Source organism: Mercenaria mercenaria, chromosome 2 (genome assembly GCF_021730395.1).
Source record: "Mercenaria mercenaria strain notata chromosome 2, MADL_Memer_1, whole genome shotgun sequence".
Classification (NCBI taxonomy): Eukaryota; Metazoa; Mollusca; class Bivalvia; order Venerida; family Veneridae; genus Mercenaria; species Mercenaria mercenaria.
The window spans coordinates 68,161,951-68,188,883 of NC_069362.1; the positions used below are offsets into that span (position 1 = coordinate 68,161,951).

The following is a 26,933-nucleotide window of genomic DNA, read 5'->3' on the forward strand; positions in this document are numbered from 1 at the left end:
TGAAGAAGAAAAAATGCTACAGACGACATAATTGTTTTATTTATTCGGAAAAAAATGCAACAATCTTTCATTTTGTTTGAAAGCATGATGATTTCTAAACTGGCAAACGAGGAAATTGGTTTGGCGGCATGTTTTTCTACAGTGATCTACAGTGAAAACAATCACTGAAGTAAAGAAAAAAATAGAAAGTTATTGCACAAGATTTAATGTATTCATAACTTACTTACATTATAAAAACTGAAACCCGAAATATATCAATGACACCGCGTTTCTATTCAAATATGATATGCAAATCAATGATTTTGTTATATCTGAAAATCGCTCATTATTAAACAAATATAAGTGTTTCTTGTACATACCAGACGGGGACTTCCGGTATTTTTACCGGTGCTGGAAAATCCATCTTAAACCCCGGGTTGTAAGATGACTCTCGTGCTGTAAATGACGTATTACGAACTACATATACATGTAGAAGATTTATGTAGTAATTCACATTTTATTTCATAAAACGGAATAAAAGTCCAATACCTTGACAGTTCTTTGTTCCTGATAGTATATTTCTCGATTCAAAAAATGTTATCAAAAAATCATAACGTTACGTTGCAACTGAAAAAACAAATCTATACATTGTTATTTGTCTTTGATACGTCATGACACCTTTCCTGTTTACGGAAGTCGGTTTCCCGCGCTTTGTTTAAATACGCTGCTATAAGAAATACTTATAAAAAGAAAGCCGTTGGATTGACTTTTTATTATTATCATTTATTGAATATGGTATGCAAGAAAATGATTCTGTCACTGGTTATAGGTGCAGATGTGAATATCCTGCTCTCGGGTAACTGTTTACGCGGTAACTCGGCAGAGCCTTGTTACCGCCTAACAGTTACTCTCGAAGCCGGAAATTTCCATCTGCACCTACAAGCAGTAAAATAATCTTATATTCTATATTACGATATTTAAGAGACGAAGAAGCTACAATTTACTGACTGTAAGCAGGTATTTAGGCAACACATATTTTGTTCGCTAAAACGGACATATTGGTAGAGCTGACTGCAAAAAGATATGTCATTAAAAATGCATTATCTTACCCACCATTCATATTTGAATAAGGCTTTTAGCTAGTGCTATCCCTATATGTTTTGCTTGTGTACACTTTTACACCGTTCTCTATTTCAAATGTTCTTGCTTTAAAGAATAATATCACATTAAAAAAAAATGTTTGCATTTCATGGCCTTTCTGCATACGTTCGTGGGTTTTACCATCTGTCACTATAAATGTTACAACATAAAATGATTTGGAAGACAGGTATATGACAGGATTCCGTCAAGCAACTCCTGGGGCAAGTATTTTCAAACACGCAATTTTCTTGGTAAATAGTCGGCGTCAGTTGATTAATAATACACAATCGTTTCCATTTGTCCCATAAAACCGTGTGAGATCATAGTTTACGAGCGGAATGCTGCAGTTTATTTGGTGCCATGATTCGGTAGGTGATTCTTCGGAGGTGTTATGATTCTTAACAACATATAATTATCATAGGAAGTCTTAACTATCAGGCAGAATGAAATGGAACAACGGATTTCTATCAAAGCTCCTAACAGGATATAAGACCTGGATATGCTTTTATTTTCCAAGGCGTCGCGTGGCTTCGAAAAGTTGACCACACACCAGTGATAGCAAAAAACTAGAAGTGTCAAAAATGCTTTGTTTCAATCTTCTTTACCTCAAGGGTTCTGTTTCACAAATACCTACACCGTCAGGAAAGTCAGTCAATGGAAAGTTTTATAGAGACAAAGTACAGTATTGAAAGCTGTGAAACGAAGGTTAAAAACAAATGCACCCATGGACTGCTCTGCGGCTCACAACAAATCACAATCCCATTTATTCAACAGATCTATGTCCTTGTGATATTTTCCTTTCCATGGCTGAAAAAGAAATGCTGGCTGGGCGGATTTTTAGCTCACCTGAGCCAAAGGCTCATGGTGAGCTTTTGTGACCGCTCAATGTCCATAGTCCGTCGTGCGGCGTGCGTCCGTCAACAATTTCTAAAAAATCTTCTTCTTAAAAACCACTGGGCAGAATTACACCAAACTTCACAGGAATGATCCTTGGATGGCCCCCTTTCAAAATTGTTCAAAGAATTAAATTCCATGCAGAACTCTGATTGCCATGGCAACTGAAAGGAAAAACTTTAAAAAATCTTCTTGTCCAAAACCGCAATGTGTAGAGCCCTGATATTTTGCATATGACATCATCTAATGGTCCTCTTTGATGACTGTGGGGTGAAAAGAGGCTTCGCCGCGGGGGTTCACAAGTTGTACACAGACTTATATTGGATTTTTTAAAAATATTTTCTTATCTAAAACCACAAGACCTATGGCTTTGATATTTGGCATGTAGCAATGCCCAGTGGTCCTCTGCCAAAATTGTTCAAATTGTATCCCTGGGGCGAAAAGAGGCCATGCCCCGGGGGGTCTCATGTTTTACATAGACTTGTATGGGAAAATACTTTAAAAATCTTCTTGCCTGAAACTGCGAGGCCTAGGCTTTTGATTTTTGGTGTGTTGCATAACCTTGTGGTCCTCTGCCAATTTTTTTTAAAATTATGCCCCTGGGGTGAAAAGAGGCCCTGCCCTGGGGGTCCCAAATTAAACATAGACTTATATAGGGAGAAAGAAAAGTTCAAGGCCTATGCCTTTGATATTTGGTATGTAGCATTGCCTAGTGGATCTCCAACAAGATTGTTCAAATTATGCCCCTTGGGTGAAAAGAGGCCCCGCCCTGGAGGTAACTTGTTATATGAGTTATATACGAATAAATACTTCAAAAATTATCAGATCATATTCCCTAGACTATTTATCAGATCATATTTCCTAAACTGTTTACTTATCATTACCTGATGACCACAAGAAATTAGGGGTCACTTGACTGTAACCTTGACCTATTGACCTACTTTCTTGTTTTTAAGATACAGCCTTGAAATTTGGATGACATGTACAGTTTTTCACACCAATCTTAAAACTGACTTTAGTGACCATGAATGCGACTTACTGACCTACTTTATAATATTTTAGCATCAGTGTTCAATTTTAAACATGTGGCTCATATTACTCCGGTGAGCGATTCAGGGTCATCATGAGCCTCTTTTTATATCGGTATAGTAGTGTTCAATTACTGAAGACCATACCAAGGGGAGACTACTCTGCAGCGTCCACCTCTTGGATTTCTTAATGCAGAAAGTCAGGGGTGAATACTCTGAAGGGATAAACTAAATTTAAAGCGAGATTGCTATTATCGATAGAAATTGCCATTATTAGCTCATCTGTCACATAGTGACAAGGTGAGTTTTTGTGATCACGCTTCGTGCGTCCGTCCGTCCGTCAACAATTTCTTGTCTGCACGATAGTGGTTTCATTTATGATTTTATTTTAACCAAACTTGCACACAACTTGTATCGCCATAAGATCTCGGTTCCTTTTATGAACTGGCCAGATCCCATTATGGGTTCCAGAGTTATGGCCCCTGAAAGGGCCAAAATCAGCTATTTTGACCTTGTCTGCACAATAGCAGCTTTATTTATGATTTGATTTTTACCAAACTTGCACATAACTTGTATCACCATAAGATCTTGGTTCCTTTCTTGAACTGGCCAGATTCCATTATGGGTCCCAGAGTTATGGCCCCTGAAAGGACCAGAATTAGCTATTTTTCCCTTGTCTGCACAATAGCAGCTTCATTTATGATTTGAATTTAATCAAACTTGCACAAAACTTGTGTTGCCATAAGATCTCAGTTCCTTTGTTGAACCGGCCAGATCCCCTAATGGGTTCCAGAGTTATGGCCCCTGAAATGGCCAAAATTAGCTATTTTGACCTTGTCTGCACAATAGCAACTTCATTTATGATTTGATTTTAACCAAACTTGCACACAACTTGTATCACCAGAAGATCTTGGTTCCTTTCTTAAATTGGCCAGATTCCATCATGGGTTCTAGAGTTATGGCCCCTTAAATGTCCAAAATTGGCTATTTTGGCTTTTGCAGCCATATAGAGACTTCATTTATGGTTATATACAGACTTCCAAAATATCTTCAACAACAATAAATCTTGGATTCCATGACAAATCAGAGCCAATCGTAGTTTCCAGAGTTATTTTATATCTGATTACCTCCCCTGATTGTAGTCAAAATGGATTTATATCAGTAAGTACTTACAGGACTTATTTGAAATTTCATTATTGTCATTAGCTGGACCGAGCCAATCAGGCTCCGTAACTAATGAAGATACTGATCTGAAATTTCATTAATGTCAACAGATTTATTTGGCAGATCCTTCTTTTTTTTAACTTACAATAGTTTTCTTTTGAATTACGTCCCTTTTACGTTACTATAAATAGCCTATTTTTAGTAACTTTTTTATTATTGGCCGTAGGGAAAAACCGAGACCACTTTTTTGTGGTACAACATGGATGGTACCTCCAATTTGTAGGTGTATTTTGACATATCTGTACCTTGTAAGAATTTTGTTTTTCTTTTTTGGTTAAATTTCTTTCCTTTGTTGTTCCTGTCCTTTGGACTTAGATATTTTTTCTGAGGACCTTCTTGTCCTCAAGTGCAATGATAACAGATGGGCGATATAGGGCCATCATGGCCCTCTTGTTTTTAGAATTGCCCTCATGCACGGTGTCAATGTAGCAACATGTTCAATGTAATGCTATAGTTTAGATTCTCGAGTTTTACTTAGAGTAGATTTTTAAGAAAGTTCCTGGTCTTTAAACATGCAGTAATAATAATGACGAACTAGACAGCTGTAATGAAACTTCGTGATTGTACTTATTGCTGCATTTTTCGGATAGATTTGATGTACTTTGATCGAATATTACCATTTCAGTCCTTCATGTAAAAGAATGGTTTCCCACAATGCCCTCATGCAGGTGTTGTGTTTTAAGGGGAATACTGGATTTTTGGCATTATTTCCAACTGGAGTAGAAAGTTGCTTGTTACACCATGTACATTTTGTATTGTTATGCACATCTTTTTCTGTGAAATATGGTATTAATTGAGGTTAAGCTTTGAATTAAATATTACACGCGATACGTCTGCACAGGTACATTTTTCTTGAATGTAATAAATGCGTGAAATAGAAATGGAAATGCGTCGTCATAATTATATAATAGTTCTGCAACAAAGGAGGGTGTATTTCAGACAATGTTGATCACTAGTGTAAAAGCAAAACAGCAAGCGGCAGATGACCTGTTCGAATCTCCATCGAAGCGGAATCTCAGTCAAATTTCACTTCTTAATACTATATCATATGAAGAAACAGGTACATTGTAAATACAAAAATCGAGACAAACGGACGTTACAGTATAATATTTTTCAATTAGAACGGGGAGTCAAATGTCGTTTAAAAATAAGTTGATGTTATTGTAACATTATATTGAATCAAGATGCGTCATCATACAAGTGTGTGTTTATGTGTGCCTGCATACGTGCGGACGTGTGTGTGTGAACATGGTACAAGATGGAAATCTGCAAATCCATGGTTTAGTTAAACAGATTTTTCTGCGGCAATTATAAGCTACGAAGACTCATTACAACACCAACCCGAATCTTAACACCGATAAACTGCAGTATTTCCGCCGTGAACTACGCTGTCATTACGAATTTTATGACATACTATGAGTACTAAACTAAGCTGTATTAAATGTTTTATGAGCTTCCTGACGTTGTGCAAACTTGACATCTACCAACTCTTGACCTTAGATTGCCTGCTTTAAGATTATCCATTACAGGTGTTTTAAATTGATCATTTTGTCCAATCGTTGCCAACCAGAAGCTGTATTTGTTGGCAAAATAGTGACAGGTGCCTTTTGCTCCATTACATTCTATAAAAGGATTTACACGGAATTCTTCCAAACAACTGCCAGGACTGGATAATGGTTGACCACCTCCGCTTGAACCTGCACCAGTATACTGAAAACAACAAAATTTTATTTTATACTTGGTACACTTGTTATTATATGACTTTATCTTTTTTAACGCTTTTGGAATAGCTACAAGCAATACAATTTGAATATGATACATGTAGCAAAAGTACAAAAAACAATTGCATTTGAAATGAAAAGACTTTATAAATTCCGAAGATCAGGTATATGCCCGTGAAGAAATTACACGAAAAGTTATGAAAACATCAAATCTTCAATTACAAATTTACTATTTTTACCAGAATCATGTATCTACTACAATACCTCAATACCTGCATGTATATCTAACACCACGAAATTATGAAGCAGTGTTTAAGGAAAAGATCAATCAATCGGCAGAAAATAAAACAGTTTTTTTTTCTTATTTATAATCCAGATGTGAAATAACTAGAGACAAAACAAAAATTTCACCGGCTGCTTTGATTAAATACTTTCGGATGTTCTTAATTCGTAGGTAATTCAACTTGGCTGTACGATATTTGCGAAAATTTACACGATCTTTAAAGTTCAATGTTTCATCAAGTAATACACCAAGATGTCTAATTGTGTTTTCAAGTTTGATATCATCACCAGCAATGTTAATCGAACTTGTAAAACGTTTGCTCTATTCAGGTCTGCTACCAAACATAATTAACTCAGTTTTTGAAGTGTTAATTTTCAGTTTGTTCCTGTTCATCCAGTCATTGATTGTAACTGCGCACCGTACGAGATCTCCGATCGCTTGTGAGCCTACGGAAGCAGATATGAGACGAAAACTTTTATTTGCTATATAGTCATCAGCAAAATCGTAGACTGATATGGATTTGGGAATGACATCAAAAAGAGTTCCATGATAGGTGAGATACAGCCACGCACCATGAGCGTTGGGCGCACTGATTCAAACTGGCGGTCTGATTAATTGAAGAGCTGTTTCACAGACATCATACTGTACTTTTATGACATCTAAGAGAATGTCATGGTTGACAGTGTCTAATGCCGTCAATAGCATTAAGGGCCGTGACTTCATGTTTCTCCATACCACTAAGAAGACCAACCAAAGTAGAGCAGAGCAGATTCACAGTAGTGATATTTCCTATATGCAGACTGGTTCTTAGGCAAAAGATTGTTTTGATTTACATGTTTGTTTAATCTGTAAAGAACAGTTTTAACAAAAATGGTTAGTTACTCACAGGACGACAGTCAGAAAGCTCAAGTTCAAGGCCTGCTTTTGTAGCGAAGGTCTAACGACAGCTTGTTTGTATTTCACAGTAACATTATCCTTGACCTTTACCAAAGCAATCCAAAATGCAACTGAAATTTGGTCTCCATGAAAGCTATATATATATATATCAAGGTTTGTTGCAAGACCTAATTCCTAACAATCATTGAGCCAAAAGCCACTTTTCTATATTTACCAACAATGACCATGACTCATGCTACCCCTACCAAATACGCAACCAAAACATTGTCTAAGTAAGCTACCTGTTCACCTAATTATATATAATTACTTAGTCCTATCTAAAGTTATTTTGCGAAAAAGCATCCCTTCCGGTAGGAGAAAATAAAGGTAGTACCATTAAAAAGCTGTATCCTATCCATAGTCCAGTCCATCCAATTGGGCACTCTGGAATCTCAAGTGTCTGACTATGTACTGCTATCACGTTAGTCGGAGTATCGCAAACAACACATCTACTTATATATGGCTGAATCTCTAACTCTGCTACAGGCATCATTGGCATTGGAGCATTGGTTGACAACCAATAAGATTTGTCATTCCTGCTGGCATAGTTGCAGACATTATTGATATTGCAAAACAGGAATGGCATTGTGGTGAATCTTTGAATACAGGAGCCAGGCAATCCTGAAAATAAAACAGTAGGTGATTCATACCTCAAACAAGAAGTAAGTTTGCATCGTGTCTTGCCTTACAGTAATATAGTGGCGCTTTAAAGGCGATACATCAAATTCCAGAGGAGTTAGAGATAATTGGTATCACCCGCCAAATTGATTTGTGTTGAGGAATGGCAAAGAAATATATGTGGCAAAAAGTATGTTACTAAGAAGCAAATAATTTCATTACATTTTAACTTTAAAGATCAGAGGTCCTTCAGAAAGCACAATCAAGAAAGAAATCTGGAAATGGAGTGGGATTTACAACTTCACATGTTGATAAATATTCATGGAAGATTTGAAAAAGGAATGAAAAGAATGTCTTTTGGGGTAGGCGGTGACGGGTGAGCGTGCTTGATAATAGATATTGATAGAAAGTAAAACAAAGAAGAATTTTTTTTGGCTGAGGCAGGGGGTGCATGATCGGGATGGTGGGGGTGACTGGGTGGAGGAGCGAGTTGGGGAGGGTACAACTTTGCATGTTGATTAATATTCATATAAGGTTTAAGATTTAAAAAAAAAAAGAAACAAATGGGAGGGATGGGTGGCGAAGGGGAGCGGGTTTGACCAGGGTTGTGGGGTACAAATATATGGATTTTAAAACAATTAAATGGCAATATCTCTAAAGTTACTACAGACATCATGACGAAATGGAGTGTGCACTACCATACTATGGTGATTTAAATTCAGTTTAGTTTCATAGTTCTTCGTCAAATAGATATAAAGAAAAATAATATGAAGCAGAAATTGCCATATTCATAGTACCCTATAGGAGAGATCGCTAATATTTAGCTCTGGTGGAGCAAAGTGTTTTCACAATTCAAAACAACATGAACACACTTGGTAACGATCACCCAACGAATATTTCTCTGAAATTACTTCGAAATAGGACATGAGTTGCCCTAGGAACATTTAATGTGAACATATATGAAGACTTGATCAACATTTGTTTATCCGATTATAAACATACAGGGAAACTTGCAGCTAATGATTACAAAAATTTGATTGAATTTTACAGTAAAATTAGTTCGAAATTGGACCAGCAGTAACTGTTTCAACATTTGAAATTGCCGACTATATATATAAAGTACTAGAAATATTTACCAAGCCCTTTGGGGGCCGACTTTTTTGCCAAATCAGTATTAGGCGAGGGTCATTTGAGAACATTTACTGTTAAATTATATTAAAACTTTTGGGCTAATGCTGATGGAGGAAATTCAGTTTTAATGGCCAGGTTTTTTGACAACTCAGAAAAATTTTAATATCTTATTTTTTTAAAAAAAAAACCGAGCAAGTGATTTCTGACAATTTTTTTTGGACGTATTCACTATATACATATTGGGGGGAAAGTAAACAGGTCCTATCGCGGCTATGTATTTGGCTGAAAAAGAATAATTTGATTTTTTTTGTGTCAAGGTTATCCGAGGAATACTTATTTGGCCAGCATATTTCTAAATCAACCGTCCAAATGATGGCTATATTTGTGGCGCATCAGATGTCAAATATGAATAAGTATAGTAATAACATATCTATGCAATTATCTTTTAAATCGGACAAGCGATTAAGGGGAATATATCATTTGAGACGTTTTCTATTCTAACTGCATCAAACTTCACAATCTTAAAAAAAGGGAAGATAATTTTCTGAAAAGGGAAAATGAGACAGACCACTGGGCTTGCTCATTTCCTGCAAGCTATGCACTTTTTTACCTAAAGCATTATCAGTTACTGCTGATGGATTTGAGCAGAGCCCTATTGAGCGAAAAAAAATCTCTATGACCCTTTTGATTTAGTTGACTTGACTTATCATTATTACCCCATGTCACTAAAAACAAAGACAAATATCAAACAGGGAATGCCACGTACCAAAAACGCAGCCTCCTCAAACCGCCCTTACACTTTCAAGTGGCCGAGAGGTTAAGGTCGCTTCCAATCACTTGCCCTTCACCGATGCGGGGCGTTGAATTCTTCATGTGAGGAAGCCATCCAGCTACCTTGCGGAAGGTCGGTGGTTCTACGCAGGTGCCCGCTCGTGATGAAATAATGCACGGAAGGGCACCCGGGGTCTTCCTCCACCAGCAAAGGCGGAAAGTCGCCATATGACCTAGAATTGTGTCGGCGCGACGTTAAACACAACACAAACAAGAGCTGTTACTAATGATGACAAATTCCCCCGCAGCGCCTTGACCTTTAACCTGGTGACCTTGACCTTTGACCTGGTGACCGCAAAGTCAGTAGGGGTTGTGTACTAGATAAGTACTATCAGCATGTGAAGTTTGAAGGTCCTGGGTGCAGTGGTTCGCGAGTGAAGTGCCTTCATGCAAAAAGTTATCGTTGTGACTAACGAACTAACGAACGAACGAACGGACGGACAGTTGAAAAATAATATGCCTCCTTTCGGGGGCATAAAAACTTTCAAGCCAGCCAATTCAGAAACTTTGTATATATCATCGACGTCAAGTAGATATGCACACGCGGATGATCCGGTGTCCGTGTGTCCACATTCTGACTTAAACATGTTCTCCTCTGAAACTGCGAAACTAGTTTGGTGTAATTCAGACGGGAAGTGTAAGAGCGGTTTAGTGATATTAATAGTAATAAATCAAATAGGGTCATAAAGATTCCTTTTTGCTCACCAGTGTTTCAAAATATCTTTACCTTTGTAAGTACTATTTGGATTTGTTGTGGACTTAAGTGAGTTAAAAAGGGGGTAAGGAACTAATGAACTATTCGAACTTGCCCTAGATTCCATCAAGGCAACAAATCTGACATAATTTAATGAAGATCAATTGAAAAGTACAGTCTCTATCGCATATACAAGGTTTTTTCCTTGATTTGACCTAGTGACCTACTTTTTGACCCGAGATAATCCATATTCAAATCTGACATAGATTTTATAAGGGCATTCTGACAAAATTTCATGCAAATCAGTTGAAAAAAACAGCCTATATCGTTTACACGAGGTTTTTCTTTGATTTAACCTAGTGACCTACTTTTTGAACCTAGATAACCCATTTTTGAACTCGGCCTATATTTCATCAAGATAACCATTCTGACCAAAATTCAGAAAGATCAATTGAAAAATACAGCCTCTATCGCATTCACAATGTTTTCCTTTGATTTGGTCTAGTGACCTAGATTTTGACCCCAGATGATCCATATTCAAATATGATCTAGATTTTATCAAGGCAATCGTTCTGACTTAATTTCATGAAGATCAATTGAAAAATACAGCCTCTATCGCTTACACAAGGTTTTTCTTTGATTTGACCTAGTGGCCTACTTTTTGACCTCAGATAACCCATAATCAAACACAACATTGATTTCATTAAGGTAATCATTTTGACCAAATTTCATGAAGATTAATTGAAAAATGCAGTCTCTATCACATACACAAGGTTTATCTTTGATTTGACCTAGTGACCTACTTTTTGATCCAAGATGACTCATATTCAAACTTGACCTAGATTTCATCAAGGCAATTACTCTGACTTAATTTCAGGAAGATCAATTGAAAAATATAGCCTCTATCGCATACACAAAGTTTTTCTTTAATTTGACCTAGTGACCTACTTTTTAACCCAGATGACCCATATTCAAAGTTGACCTAGATTTTATCAATGCAATCATTCTGACTAAATTTCATGAAGATCAATTGAAAAATACAGTCTCTATCGCATACACAAGCAAAATGTTGACTGACGACAGACAGACGCCGGACATGGAGCGATCACAAAAACTCACCTGAGCATTGCTCAGGTGAGCTAACCATGTATTCTTCTGCAAACTAAAATGCTGTTTAATTTTATGTAATGATATTTTGAAGGTATACCTACATATAAGGAGTTTAATAGTTTTATGTCAGTGACTTAGCCATCTTACTAAATATTACGTTTTACAATATGTAAATGTGTATAGATCAAATTGTCTCTTATTATTTCTGTATAGAAAGGCATATGTATTTTTAAAATATTGTAATATTTATTATGCTGTACGTAAGAAGAGACATGAATAAACTATTTGGAGATATAAAGTCCTACGTAGGACATAGTATCTTCTACCTAGGACTTAGTATCTCCTACGTAGTTGTTAGTATCTCCTACGTAGGACATATTAAGTACGTATCTTCTACGTAGGACATAGTATCTCCTACGTAGGACATAGTATCTCCTACGTAGAAGATACTGTGTCCTACGTAGGACATAATATCTCCTACGTAGGACTTAGTATCTCCTACGTAGGAGTTAGTATCAAGTAAAACGTAGGCGAAAATGGGAAATATTCATTTTAACATCGTTAATTAAGAGGTTAATATACGGCTTGGTTGTGCCTTCTTGCCATAACGGCACACCTAGTGTCATAATTGCCCGAGGGCTTTAGCTCGAGGGCCATTATGAAACTAGGAGTGTTATTATGGCTAGAAGGCACAACCAGCCGTTTATTGACCTTTTTATGTATACCTTCGCTTCATATTCATCTTGGTTTTTCATTTTACATATTTTTTCTACAAACTTATAGGGCCTAAGCATCATTTGTACTGATTTATTCATCAACAGTGCCATCAGTATTTGACAATCTATCTAAAAATGATCCAGCACCATTTTACCCGCCATAATGACGTTGCTACATAAAGTAAACGTCAGATCGTGCTAACGTTCCGGTTACCTGGGGCCATTTTGATTATGGCGCGTGAGGCGCACTGCGCCGTTATGGATTCGTCAACAGAGGCCATAATGATCTTTTTGTTACTGTTAATAGTAACGTATATGATAAGTTATTATAACATCATGTTCGAGTAAGTATTACTTTATCTAACTTTATTACAGAAATATTTCGATTGTTTGGAGAGTAGTCGGGTACCCCGATTTCGAATAAAGTGCATTCTCCTGAATAACCGCGGGAAAAACAGTAAATTTGTTGTACGGAGGCTGTTGCTCCGAAAAGGTTAATTTATTTAGCAACTTGGTTAGATAGAAACACCATCCTTTGCAAAGATGTTTTAGCTCTCTGGAGATGTGTATAATAATGTTATCCTTGTATTCATAGACACATAATAAAAACATATTCCATAAATAATATTGGTTCCTAATATTAAAAACATAAGACATACGAGTAAAGACTCTCCTCATAAACATCCCATGACATAAAAAAGAAAGAATGTTCTTTCTTTTGTTTGTTTGTTTGTTTTGTTTGTTTTTGCTTTTTGTTGTTGTTGTTGTTGTTTTTGTTTTTTAGCTCTGTTTTTTTTTTCTACGTAACTGCAGGCAGGTAACCTAACCAGTGTTCCTGGATTCTATATTCTCAATAAAAACTTCTATCTTCACCACATAAATCAGAGGTGAAGGAAGAGTTATTTCGAACTAGTGCCTTCTATCAAATCGTCACGCCCAACCCGGAGACCTAACTCGCGATTCATAGATCTGCGCTCCTTCTGCTGAGCTAAGCGGATTGGGTAAAAGAAGGAATAATGAATACTGAACTTGCAGAAGTAAGGATTTATTGCAAATAGCGTCTGTGGTATAAAATTTCTAAGTATAAATGAAAAATTAACTCTGACCTGTAAAACCAAATTCCGCCGTCAAATTATGTGAACAAATGGAGCGGGTAATTAACCGGGCAAACCCATGGCAACTTATTTTATGGTCAGATGTTACTACGGTGGTGAAGTAAGAAATGTAAGACATTGGGATGTGCGTGCGTGCATGCACGCATGCGTGTGTGCGTACTTAGGGAGGGTTAGATTAAGAAAGACAAGATACAAACAACCTTTACTCCCTTGGAATTTAGAACTTTAGAATATTTGAATCTGTTGTATAATATTGATCAATGATATTGTACAATAATGATACTTTCTCTTTGTGTTTCAAGTGTGAAAACTCCGAACAATATACACAATTGCATTTGCAAATATTCTTCATGTTAGCAGTGTTTTACAACGGAAAACATGTTTATTGGTACTTTAAATAAGAAAAATATGAAAACAATAAGCTTTATCATATAGAAAGTATATTTAAGGCGACTTTTAAAAATAACATGCTCAGAATTTTAAGCAAAGTTGTCGTATTGTCGTATGTTATACATTTTGCGTTCAAACGATCTCGCAATGAAGTCGCCAATTTTACAGGTATAAAGACCTCTTTTATAAAGAAAACACTCTTTCTCACGTTCCATGATTCGTTTCACGCCTGTAGTGAACAACTGATGAATGAGAATGTAAAATACTAAGATTTGAAATGATATATATCAGAAGAGCACCCAAACTAAGCTATGTTGTGATTTGGGGGTAGGGGTAGCGTAATGTAATATTACGCGAACATTATTTCGGTGACCCCATGATTTTATTCCTTCAATCGACAGAAAGTAAAGTTTTCATGATCATGTTAGTGTTTTTGGCAAATTCTATCGTTTGGGTTTTACATGAAACCAGATTAACCCAAACTTTTTATTCAAAACTTAACGTCATATTTGTCGCTCCGACGTCACTTTAACGTAAATATCGCCTTCAACGTTAAAATGATGTCCACACATTATGCACCATTTCAAAGACATTTTTAAATGAAAATATGATGAGAAACAAGCAAATCGATACTTGTTGACTGAATAGAACGATTTACGAAAACAGTCTGACGGACGTGAAATCATGGTTCATCAAAAATGGATGTCAATGGTCGTGTTTAAAGGTTTGCAGAGAAAAAGGCTACAGAAATATCAAAAAAGTAAAATACGAATTCTATGAGAAATATGCTGAATTTTATATTAAACAAAATGTCGAAACGGAACCCAACAACTTCAAATTAGGGGCATTTAACCTTAAGATACCATTATCAACAAAAGTAGACTCTCTCTCTCTCTTCTCCACCCCCACCCCCGCCCACTCTCTCTCTCTCTCTCTCTATCTCCAAGAGATATCTATTAAAATTTAGCTCTCTCTCTCTCTCTCTCTCTCTCTCTCTCTCTCTCTCTCTCTAAGAGTTTTCATTATTATATATTTTCTCTTAATTACAGTACTATATATAGCTCATTTTTATATGTTTTTTACTACTGAATTTTGTGATCTATTCCAGAGAATACACTCAATAATAGAGTAAAACTAATGTCAAAGTAAACATGATTTATTCCCCTTAATCGCTCTTCACATTAGAGGCTATTATTTCTTTTAATATAAGAGCTAATTTCACGCGAAAAAAACTTTATAATTTTGTTTGATCAGAATGACTAGATAAAAGAATAATTGACTAGCTGAAACTTACTAAATCTTATAAAACACTGATAAACGTGTCATGCAATCAGGTCTATATAAATTTATTCTTTGTTATTGGTTAGAAACAGTGGTTATGAGATAATTTCACTGAATTCAATGGAAAGTTATTTATTTAAGTCCCACTGCGAGACAACACATGAAATACATGAATATAAATAGTTTACAAAATAAATAAAATATTGCAATAAATGCCTTTTATCAGCACGCAATTAAAAAGCCAACCAGCAATCTTGAATTAAGACATGTACCGGAAACGCAAGTAGGACCACAGAATGCTGCAGCGCCACAAAATAGGAACCCTTACGTATGAGTTACTACGTCCTACGTAGGAGATACTATGTCCTACGTAGGAGATACTAACTCCTACGTAGGAGATACTAAGTCCTACGTAGTAGATACTATGTCCTACGTAGGAGATATTAAGTACTACGTAGGAGATACTAAGTACTACGTAGGAGATAATATGTCCTACGTAGGAGATACTATGTCCTACGTAGGAGATATTAAGTACTACGTAGGAGATACTAAGTACTACGTAGGAGATAATATGTCCTACGTAGGAGATACTAAGTCCTATGTAGGAGATACTATGTCCTACGTAGGAGATATTAAGTACTACGTAGGAGATACTAAGTACTACGTAGGAGATACTAACTCCTACGTAGGAGATACTAAGTCCTATATAGGAGATACTATGTCCTACGTAGGAGATATTAAGTACAACGCAGGAGATACTAAGTACTACGTAGGAGATACTAGGTCCTACGTAGAAGATACTACCTAGGAGATACTATGTCCTACGTAGGAGATACTAACTCCTACGTAGGAGATAGTAAGTCGTACGTAAGACAAATTTAAATCTCTCTGCTGGCACCAGGACGCTTCCATAGTACACATCTGTGCACGAGTCAACAGCAATGCTTGCTGCATTCGGCGATCTTTAAACTGGAAGTTTTTTTTTCACTGAATATATGAAATATCTCCATATTTATTATAGATTTAGTTAATGCTAAAATAGAATAATTATATTACACTGTGCACAGGGCCGTAGGAACAGATGCTGTCATATATTTCCTGTTGTAACACTTGTGCAGAGTTTATATCAAAATATTGCGAGACACTGTATGCTTTTAATTTAATTAGACAAAATTGGATACATACAACTGTCTTAGTTTTTTTAATGAATAATATTCAACAATAAACAGATAAACAGACTTTATTTGTTTAACCCCTTAATTTTATTTGTACTATGTTCAATGTTCAAAAAGATGCAGAAATAGCTATTTTCGTTTAAAAATCACCCTTGTTAGATTCAAATATCACAAAACATTGAAATTGAAAACATGAGGTACACGGAGGGACACGGCATCAACTGTTACAGATTATCGTTGAGAAATTTCTCACGTTTTGAATATTGTCTTCTGTGATATAGTAGGCGATCAGGAACAAGTTTGAATAAATCAATTGTGTTATTGCAAAATCAGTGTGAAACAAGAATGAATTCAACATTGTAAGAACCTGCAGAAGCAGTTGTGTACACAATGTAAATGTGTACCTATAATACTATTAAAGGACATAAATAGCAAAATAACTGGACATGAAAGTCCCGATAGAATGCACATGTATAATTCATAATGACGGTGTAAACCAAGTTTCATGTGAACTGGATGGACACAGTAGAAGGAATAGGATATCTCTTCTTGTTCTCAATATTGTCGAGTTAAAGAAGGGTTCATTTGTCACTATTTGCCATACCTAAATCTTGGTGATGCGATCTTTCATTTCCTTCAACGTACAACAAACTGTATCCTTCCCACATTTTCCCCATACCCACTGGACAAATTGGAATGCCGGTGGACTGACTGTGCTTTGTAATAAGACTATGAAAGCCGTCAGGTGTTACAAGGCTGGAAATACCTTGCACACCCTGTTCACTTCTTATACCTGCAAATTAACAAATATAATTTAGTTATTATTAGCAGACAAATAGGCAAGCTATGGTATAAAAGCTTATTTAAGATGTTCAAGATAAATCAATAAGATTACACCCCTTAAAAATTGTATCCTAAAATATATTAAGCATCTGCAACAAATATTGAAAATTGCAAGACCATTTAAGTTTAGTTACAGAAAGTATGTAACTGATATCTCTTCCAAAGAAAACACAACAGGAAAATGCAAGAAATAACAAAAATAACATCTCACTATCAGTGTCATCTATTTGTCCTTGACTGCTAATGTCTCCAATTTCTCCCTTACTTTCTGTCTTCTCGTTATCACTTGGGAGTTCTTCTGGTCCTAATTGTTAAGAGCAAGTCTTCAATATAATAGAGGTTAACATTTGGGCTGGTTTATTGTACTAGTTATGTTCTGTTCAATGGTCTTTAACTGGAAATGATACAGATACATCGTTTATCTGGATAACCTTCTATGCAACCTGGGTCTGGTATATAGAAATATAGAACATGCAACAAATAAATGGTCACTCTTAAGTTAACTGATAAGAACATGATTTGACAATCATTTTGAAAATATTAAAATCTACAAATCTGAGTTTTTATGAAAGTCAATTTGCTGTACTTTTATTTAACCAAAACGTATAGAACTACCTTAAAACACCATATAAAGTTTTTATAACAATCTATTCATTTACCCGCACATATCGATTATCCCTCTATATTTTTCTACACATTGAATAGTATCTATTACATACTAATTTTAAACAGGTTTACGATAAACTTTAAATGTCGCTATTATGCATTGATGACATGCAAAATTTGAAATCGAATATTTCTTTGTGTTAAAAATTTCATTACTGTTGATTTTTTGGATTTTACTAATGCATTACATTAATTTTACACGTATAACAAGTGTGTATTAAAATAGTATAAAGCATCAAGTCCGAGCATATTTCTAGAAACAAGCTACAAATATTACTTTTGGTTAATGATTTTTTTTCTGTCTTTATATAATTTACAAGCATATATTGTTGCTGGACTTCTATAAGGCTTTATATACGAACTTTTAAAAAATCAATAAATCATTTAAACAAAGTCCTCATACACAATCTTAAATAAATACAATATTATGCAAGAGCTACGTTGGACGAAGAGAATCATTATATTCAACTTAAATATACATGTATTTCTTTAATTGTTCTTTACCAGTCAGGAAGTTTAATAAATTGCCAGACTACTAAAAGTATTAACAAAGGAACATCATTTTGTGTAGTACGCTTGCTTTTAATGTTGTCTATCAGTTTATGCAGTTTCAAAGCAGTCACTTAAAAAACGTTTCAATTTATGCCCTAAACAAGAGAAATATCAAGAGAAATAATTTTCTATAGACATATGAAAGTATCATTGTGTGAAATGTTAACTAAATCTGTTGAAAAGTATTTGAGTTGTGTTCAAGAAAAGCAAAATAAAATATAATAAAGAGAGACCAGTTAAAAGATGCATACGGTAGAGTTATAGGACTTGAACCTGCTCTCAATGCCCTCTATTACTTGTGAAATATTAACCAATTATGAGTAATCTATATACAAGTATAATAAAAGTATAACAATAATAATTCAGGTTCATAAACACTGCTTTTTTCCTCTGCGTTGCTTTGATATCCTCTGTGTTCGTATGCAAACTGAATATATTCCTACAGCTATGGCATGGACAAGTAAATCTTATAAAATTTAGACAGAAATAAAGATAAAAAGGTAAACAATGTGGAGTTTTTGTTCTTGTTCACTTTCTCTTAATGTCGTCTGTTATTGTGTAGATTTAATGAAATTCCTTTAATAGTTTTGGAACTATTATTTGGACAAAAGTATCACGGACACACGGGCGGATGCACGCTGGTTTTAGCAGACGGAGACATTTCCCTCTTTGTCCTTTGAGAAAGTGAAATTTAAGCATTCTATTCTAAAACTGAGAACTAATTATTTACCTGGTTCTCCAAGCTCTCTCTGAGGATCTGACATTTCCTCAGCTCTAGCCTCTTCAAGTAAATCAGTTTCTTCTGGGAATTGCTCTGCTTCGGCTTCGAATTCTCCCTGTTGACCTAGAAGGTCAGTTTCTTCTAGGTACCGCGCAGGTCCAGGCTCTTCCTGTGCACTTTCGACATCATCCTGAGGAACTTGGTCACCTTTGTCTCCTTTTTCTTTAACTGGCAGTTATTTGTGAATTAGAAATGAGAGGCAGCATTATTTACTAATAAGTGAGTTTTGGTCTCTAAACTTTTTCAAAAAACAATGCTTAAAGAACAAGGATAGATATCTAAAGAAGAAAAGTCAAATTCCAAAAATGCAGCCCCTACCCCATCCCACCACCGAAATGCAAACCAAAACACGCAGACGTGCATGACACAAACACACACATCCATTCAAAGCAAACAGACTGGAACAAAGAAACACAGTGGGAGCGGTGATCTAGTGATTAAGGTGTCGGCCGCTCAACCCAGGAATCGTGGTTTTTGAGCCCCACTGGGGTCAAGACCATGACTTTTCATATGAAAAACGGAATCGAAAGTGGTTCATATAAGCTTAAAGCTTTCATCACAATCGAGCTAAAATAAATTAATATAAACTGAAGACAGTGGGACATTGCCTTACAAAGGTCAATAGTAAAAACACCACTGAGAACTTATACCGGTTTATGGTTCACCGAATTTACCTCCACCATGTTCCAAAGTTACAAGACAGTGTTAATAACACTTATTCCCGCCATATTAATCCTTAACACACGCAGTGGCAACAGAAGGCAAGAAATGCTCTTGTAAATTTATATAGAAAGCAATCCGTAAGAACTGAAAACGCTTGTACCCAATGCCTTTGCAGAGGACAGCGCAACAGAGATAAATCCTTAAGGTCTCGACGAAAGAAGCCAAAAGACAGATATCAAAAAGCCCAGACCCGGTGGTATTTAAGATCTACCTATCAAAGAGTCCCCAGTCTGTTCCGTCAGAAAAAAATCAGGAAAAATGAGGAATGCGTAGCGTCCAACTGTAACCTGGTTGAGTGTGTCTCAAACCAGTTGAGTCATAACCTATAAACGTTTAATACCTTTACCAAATACAAGTGTAGAATTGCCATGACACAAAATCTAACGAAGTTTGTAAAAAGCATCACCATAAAACAAAGGGTTTTTATGAACCTTCTCACATAAGTGCATTTAAATAACTATTAGATTTTAAAACCAAATCAATGTACAAGGTATTTACGTAATTTATAATACCGATAGCCTTGCTGAAGAAGCTTATATAATATGTAATATATTGTTTACGTTCGTTTAAATCCTCACAATGACTACACGCTCTGGCAAACCGGATTAATTGAGAAATATGTATCCTAAATGATGTTGCCTGAGGTACATTCCCATCCGAAATGGGGAAATTTACAATACTATAATTGAAATCATCTCTCTTGGCATCAGTTTGTTATGTATAATATTGCCATTAATAGTGAGATGTAAGTCCAACAATGAAGCAATAGTATCCAAGAAGAAGAAACATGTCTGAGTCAGGAATCGAGCCCGGGTTGCCTCGGCAATAATCACGTTCCTCCCACCCTGGCCAGTACACCGAGTAGAAATTCGTACTAAACGACTCTTCATATAAAGCTTAATAATTAAGGCAGTTAGCATTCTTGACAAACGCCTTTCAATTTTGTCATGGAAAAATGTGTAAAATTAACTTATTCGCACATGTTTCCATAAAATATAATCTGTAAAACCATGGTTAAAAGCTTTCTAAAGAAGTACAGCAATAATGTCCTGCTATCTTGAACTTTTCTTCTTCTTGGTTGTCTGGAAGTCGGCCCCTTTAAATGGGCAAAACAAAAATTATTTCAGGTTTAACTAAATGTTGCTATACTGTGTTAATGCTGACCTTTGAAACACTTTTTCTTTGACTTTGCATTAGCATTTTCTATACGTGCTCGCAATCTGCACTCTCTCCCTACGGGACACTAAAACATTTCGTAGAAATATTCCTCGTTAAAGAATATAGCAAACAAATTCTTATATACTGTGTAATAAATTCATTTGCAATTTTTGTTATTTATAATACGAAATCTGAATTACTTAATACTAAGCTGCTAGGAGTAAATGTCTGTTATCAAAAAATGTTGATGTTTAACTTTTTTTATTTATAATGGACATGCATTGTTATTAAGTTGAGTCTAAATTAGGATAGAGTCTGTATAAACTGAACGCAACTGCAACTGCCAACTTGCAAAAGCAAAGTTTTTCCGAGTAAAAATTCAATTCAAAGTTAGCAATTCGATGCAATATTATATTTAAGACTACGACAATACTGATAAATATTAGAGATAAAACATACATCGGCGTCCGTGTCACATGAAACAGCTTTTGAATTTGCAGTTTGGGAATAAACTGTTAACAATACAACCACCTGAAGGTATACAGATATCAGTTTTACTCATTCTGTTGAATCACTATAAGACAATAATGATAAAATAAACCAATGTCCATGTCAGTATTCTTAACAACAGCATATAAATATCTAAATATTACATGTTATAAACATCTACATATATCTGAGTACAGTAATTAGTATTTTAGGCAAGATTGTGTGTGTGTGTGTGCGTGTGCGTGTGCGTGTGTGTTTTCAAAACAAAACATTAAAACATTTTTAGATTCATTGTTGTGATTTTATGGTATAGTATTGTCTTATTGATGATAAGGGTTGTTTATGGTATAGTATTGTCTTAGTGTACAAATTGCCATATGCATATTCTTGAAGGAGTTCATTTAGTTGGTGAATCCATGGTATGAAAGTTCTTTATTCACAACTAATTTAGGTTTTTACCTGCTGACTGCTTCGGACAGTTCTCTGTCCTTCATCACGAGCACTGACTTCCGGTCTATGCAGTGGCGGAAACAGCCAAAGATGACCGGAAGTCAGTGCTCGTGATGAAGGACAGAGAACTGTCCGAAACAGTCAGCAGAGAAAAACCTAAAAAAGTTGTGAATAAAGACATTTTATACCATGCAATATGTATAGTCTCTGATAAATCATTTATATGATTGGTCACATACATGATATTTGTTAAATGTACTGTACATGTAATGCGAATGAGACTTTAATAAAATATTTGAATTTGAACTGAATTCAATATTATACCTTTCATAGACATTTAAATATATTACATATCTAACATTAACAGGTAATGGTAGATTCCCTAGAAGCAATGAATATAGGGCCACAGATCACAAAGGACTTCCATAAGTCGAAACAGTAGTGGAAAAATGCCTGTTTGCTTCAAATACCCATCAGCATGTACGTTGCTCCATTGTTTTCGAACATGGTATGCACGAAAATTCCACCACTGGTTGGTGAGATTTTAAATTAATCTTACAGATTGGGAATATTTTCTAAGATAAAAGTTAAACCATTTATGATTCATTTAAATGACACAGTGTCGTCTTGTATTTGAGCCGCGCCATGAGAAAACCAACATAGTGCGTTTGTGACCAGCATGAATCCAGACCAGCCTGTGCATCTGCGCAGTCTGGTCAGGATCCATGCTGTTCGCTTACAAAGCCTATTGCAATTAGAGAAACTAAGGGAACAACATGAATCCTGGCTGGTCAGGATCCATGCTGTTCGCTTACAAAGCCTATTACAATTAGAGAAACTATAAGGGAACAACATGAATCCTGGCTAGACCGCGCGGATGCGCAGGCTGGTCTGGATCCATGCTGGTCGCAAACGCACACGCTTGTGATCCTAGGCCAAGCATTCTCAAGTTATCGTCCTGAAACCGTTTAACTGTTCCAGGTCACTGTGACCTTGACCTTTTATTTACTAATCTCAAAAGCAATAGGACTCGTTTGCTTGTTATGAACAACCTCTCTAACAACTTTCATAATCCTAAGCCGAAGCGTTCAGGAGTTATCATCCGGAAACGGTTTAACTGTTCCTAGTCACTGTGACTTTGACCTTTGATCTACTGATCTCAAAATTAATATTGATCATCTGCTGGATATGACCAACCTCCATATCAGCTTTCATGATCCTAGGCCTAAGCGTTCCTCAGTTATCATCCGGAAACCGATTCGTCTACATACCGAACGACATACCGACCGACCGACTGACAGACCGACATCTGCAAAACAACATACTCCTCCTTCTTCGAAGAGGGCGTAACAAGAATTAAAACTTTACCGTCAGGTCGGCTTTAGGACAAATTTCAATACATTTATTTCATATGTTAGTGATGTTTTCGAACTTCGATTGCATTGTTAACAATAGAAGTAAAGCATGTGATCTGTAGATCGCGCAGTCATCTACAAGAAGCCGAACAATTGCCTTTACAGAGGCAGTCGGGCTAATTGTAGAAACAGAATATGCCAAGTACCTGTGTATCACCAGAAACTACAGAGACCGTGATTAAAGTTGCTCCATCAAAAAAGTATGCCGTTTACGGTAAACTTGAAAATGACTTCATCCAAAGAGTCCCACACAATCATTGTGACTGATCCCAAATTAAGGAAAAGGCAACAGTGATGAACAATGTCAAATAGAAGTTTTGTAGCCAACCAGGAAAATTAACAGCACACTTATTTTGAGTTTGTTCAAAGGTCATTTTTACCAAAAAAAATAGATAAAGTTTTACCTCAAAAATATGTGAATTTATTATTTTCTTTCGAGATAGAAGAAAACTTAAAAGTCTTACTATGATCAAAATTGTAAGCGTCTTCATCTTCTTGTGTCAAACAGAACAATTCTGCGTTGAAAGTATTGAACCTAATCCTGCAAAACGATAAGTGAGCATGTCATTTTATAATTCAATCTTTCTTCTTGCGTATCTTTTGTATTGCCATCTACCGATTTAATTACATGAAATATATCTTGTATTTTCAGAGTTATCGCAGAATCACTTTTTTTTGCGACTGACTGACGGAATCATAATTCCCTCTAGTGAAACAATGGTAGGAAAAATATGAATAGATTTCTACTAAGCTATCTAGAAACCCTCTGAAAATACGGTTCAGCAAATTAAAATATCACATGTAGGTCCTGCCCTGCACAGAAATTATGTTTATGGTCCTAGATATGCCGCAAAACGTTTCTAGACAATTTCTAAACCTGCATGCCCCTTGGTACCCTAGCAGGTGTGGCCTACACGTAAATTTTATTGCAAATTTGGGTTTTTTTGTTATCTTAAAGGCAATTGGTTTATTTGTATTTGTTTAACTTTGTTATTTGTCATAATCATATAGCAGAATTGTTTTCTGAAAAATCTTCATTTTAACTTATTAACAAAGCAATTTTACTATTACTTGCTAAACACTATACAAGTTGAGAATTATCTGTCGTATATAACGTTTATTGTTGCAACAGCGGTTTTATCAAAGCAGCGAGAACTTGGAGCTGTTGTTTTCCACCAAAGTCCATTTTAGGCTCAATATATGATCTAATTACTTGGAAATTTGGAGCATTGGAATTGCATTTTGACTTGTTTTGACTATCATGATAGCAGAAATTCCTAGAAAGCATTTTAGGCGGGCAAGAAAAATAAAGGGTTTAGAAAGGCCGCAGAATTGTTCTCAATGAGCTAAAAATAATCTTATGAAGAATGTAGGCTATAGATAATTGACCATAAACTGATTTTAGTTTCAAAACTGTTGTGTCCTGAATTTTGCTGTACTATACACTTGAACGATACCAGTCTCGTATTGACCACAGGTATTCACCCTGAAATTGAAATTGAAGTCCATTGTCCGAACTATATTCAATTTACTAATCCAAGTGCGTATTTGAACAATCTCATGATATCCGTGGACTCAACTTTAAACAATTTCAATCCTTCTATGAAATTTGAAGGCAGTGTCACAAGCCTTGTAATCTGAAACTATTTATCCTCAAGATTAAAGGTCATCTGAACATTTTATGAACGACACCTCTCTAAAACACTGATCAGCAACCAGTTTCAGTCTTAATATCACTGAGACCACAAAACAGCTTGAGGCATTTACTAGTCAAATGCAATCACCCTTCAAAGATGAAGATAGTATTCCAAAACAATCCCCAGTTCTTGATTTTTTAATCTGAACTGTATTCAGTCCCGATCACTTTGATCTTTACCTTTGACTTACTGACCTTAAACACACTAGGTTCATTAAATGACTATAAGCAACCTGACCTGTTATGTTTGAAGACGGCTTACCTAACACTTCTTTAGTTGAGGTTTAGGAGTTTATTATCAAAACACATAAAAAATTTGATAAACAAAAAACATTTTTACCAACACTCTATCAGACCATTACTGTTCTGCCGGCCGTACGGTCCCGTACAATTGATACTTAAAATGTTCTGAAAAAGCTGTGCCCGTTTAAAAAAAGTGTACAATTTGTAAAGAAATAGAAATAAACTCTTGCTGATAACTACGTTCAACCTAGTTATGTGGAATTTCAACACTGAGACATTATTGCAAAGGCATCAAAACAAACATATAACAGTTTTAAAAATGTTCAGTTTTTCAAGATGTTTGCCTGTCCGAAAGTGTGATCCTTTATGCAGTCGTTTTACAGAATGAATTCAATGCATTTATCAGTATACTGACAATTGTTCTGTATTTGTTTTGTGAAAAAAAGATATACATGTTTTATATGCTGTTCAATTTTCATGTAAAACAAGCGTTTCTTTCTATGATTTGGTGTTGTTTGAAGTTTTTCTCTCAAAATGTAAATCTAAGCGTTAAAGATTGGAAACCATTTCCAATGTAAAGGTCACTGTGCTCCCGACATTTGATGTACAAAACACTAAAACAATTGGGTGTACTATAATTTCACAGCTGAACGTCAATGCATAATTTAGTCATTGATAGAAACTTTTTTTTCTATTTTGACCTTTGACAACCATCCTTTGAACCTTTTCGGTTGTAGGCAAAAGCTTTCTACAGTTATTTCTAAAAACACTTTAAGTCTTAAGGTCGCTATGACTTTGATCTTTAACTGACTCCAGAAGTTTACAAATTGTACGACAAAATCAATAAAAAGACGTCAAGGAGACTCCTTGAATATGCGAAGCTCCTTCTACAGACTTAGCATCCGCTTAAACAAAATAATAATTACTAAACAAAACTGTTATAAATTTAAATGAAGTTCTTCATAATTTTCTACTAGTAAAAAAATAAAATGCTTAGCTAAAAATATAGGAAGTATAGATCAAAGCAACATCTATCTGCTAAAGTTTAATTATAATATTTAATAAAAAGACTAATTTACTTACCTGAAAAGAAAACACACGAAAGATTCCCTCTCCTAGATTATGGAAGGGCACCTTCAACAAAATGTATAAATGTTGTGCCTCAGTCAGAAGCTGTACCAAATAAAGTGATCTGTCTGTAACATTCATACCATTTAGACGATGGGTAAATTGGCACGTTTTAAAATTATTGCTCCTTATCTTCTAAACCACTCTTCAAGTTGAAATTTTTTTTTTCGTTTATAAAATTAACTTTAAGGTTTAATTTTCTAATTACTCATTTTTTGTAATCTTGTCTTACGAGAATTATAATATCATCTATTACCTTGAACCCCCTATTTCTCTGAAATCTCGCTCAATAGTCGGGGTGAAAATATATTGTGTTACTGTTTTCTTAGCTTAATGGATGTAGCAAAAATATTAACGAGGGGTGTTCAGAACAGACGTTTTATGTATTATGTCATTACACAATGTTTTCCACATAAGCATCTTTATGACCTGACATTGCAATGGTGCAGTATGTCACTATTTGACTGATACAACACTTCATCCAAATCCATGCATTCTTAGTGCAGGAATAATGAATGTTTCT

General features: G+C 35.5%; 1 protein-coding gene across 2 annotated transcripts; it reads right to left on the reverse strand.

Moving 5' to 3' along the window:
* Positions 1-8: 8 nt before the first annotated feature.
* LOC123562807 (collagen alpha-2(IV) chain-like) lies at positions 9-26,700 on the reverse strand. 2 transcript variants are annotated; one of them, XM_045355405.2, is made up of 9 exons: positions 26,366-26,700; positions 23,808-23,884; positions 21,449-21,520; positions 20,996-21,074; positions 19,058-19,276; positions 17,321-17,413; positions 16,871-17,059; positions 7,540-7,826; positions 10-5,975 (listed from the first exon to the last, which is right to left on the reverse strand). In XM_045355405.2, the coding sequence occupies exons 2-9, from the start codon at positions 23,832-23,834 to the stop codon at positions 5,712-5,714; spliced, it is 1,230 nt and encodes a 409-aa protein (XP_045211340.2). In that variant the 5' UTR covers positions 23,835-23,884; positions 26,366-26,700; the 3' UTR covers positions 10-5,711. The 2 variants fall into 2 exon arrangements, with proteins under 2 accessions (XP_053392808.1, XP_045211340.2); XM_053536833.1 differs by lacking the exon at positions 17,321-17,413 and having other exon boundaries at positions 9-5,975.
* Between the last annotated feature and the right edge of the window lie 233 nt (positions 26,701-26,933).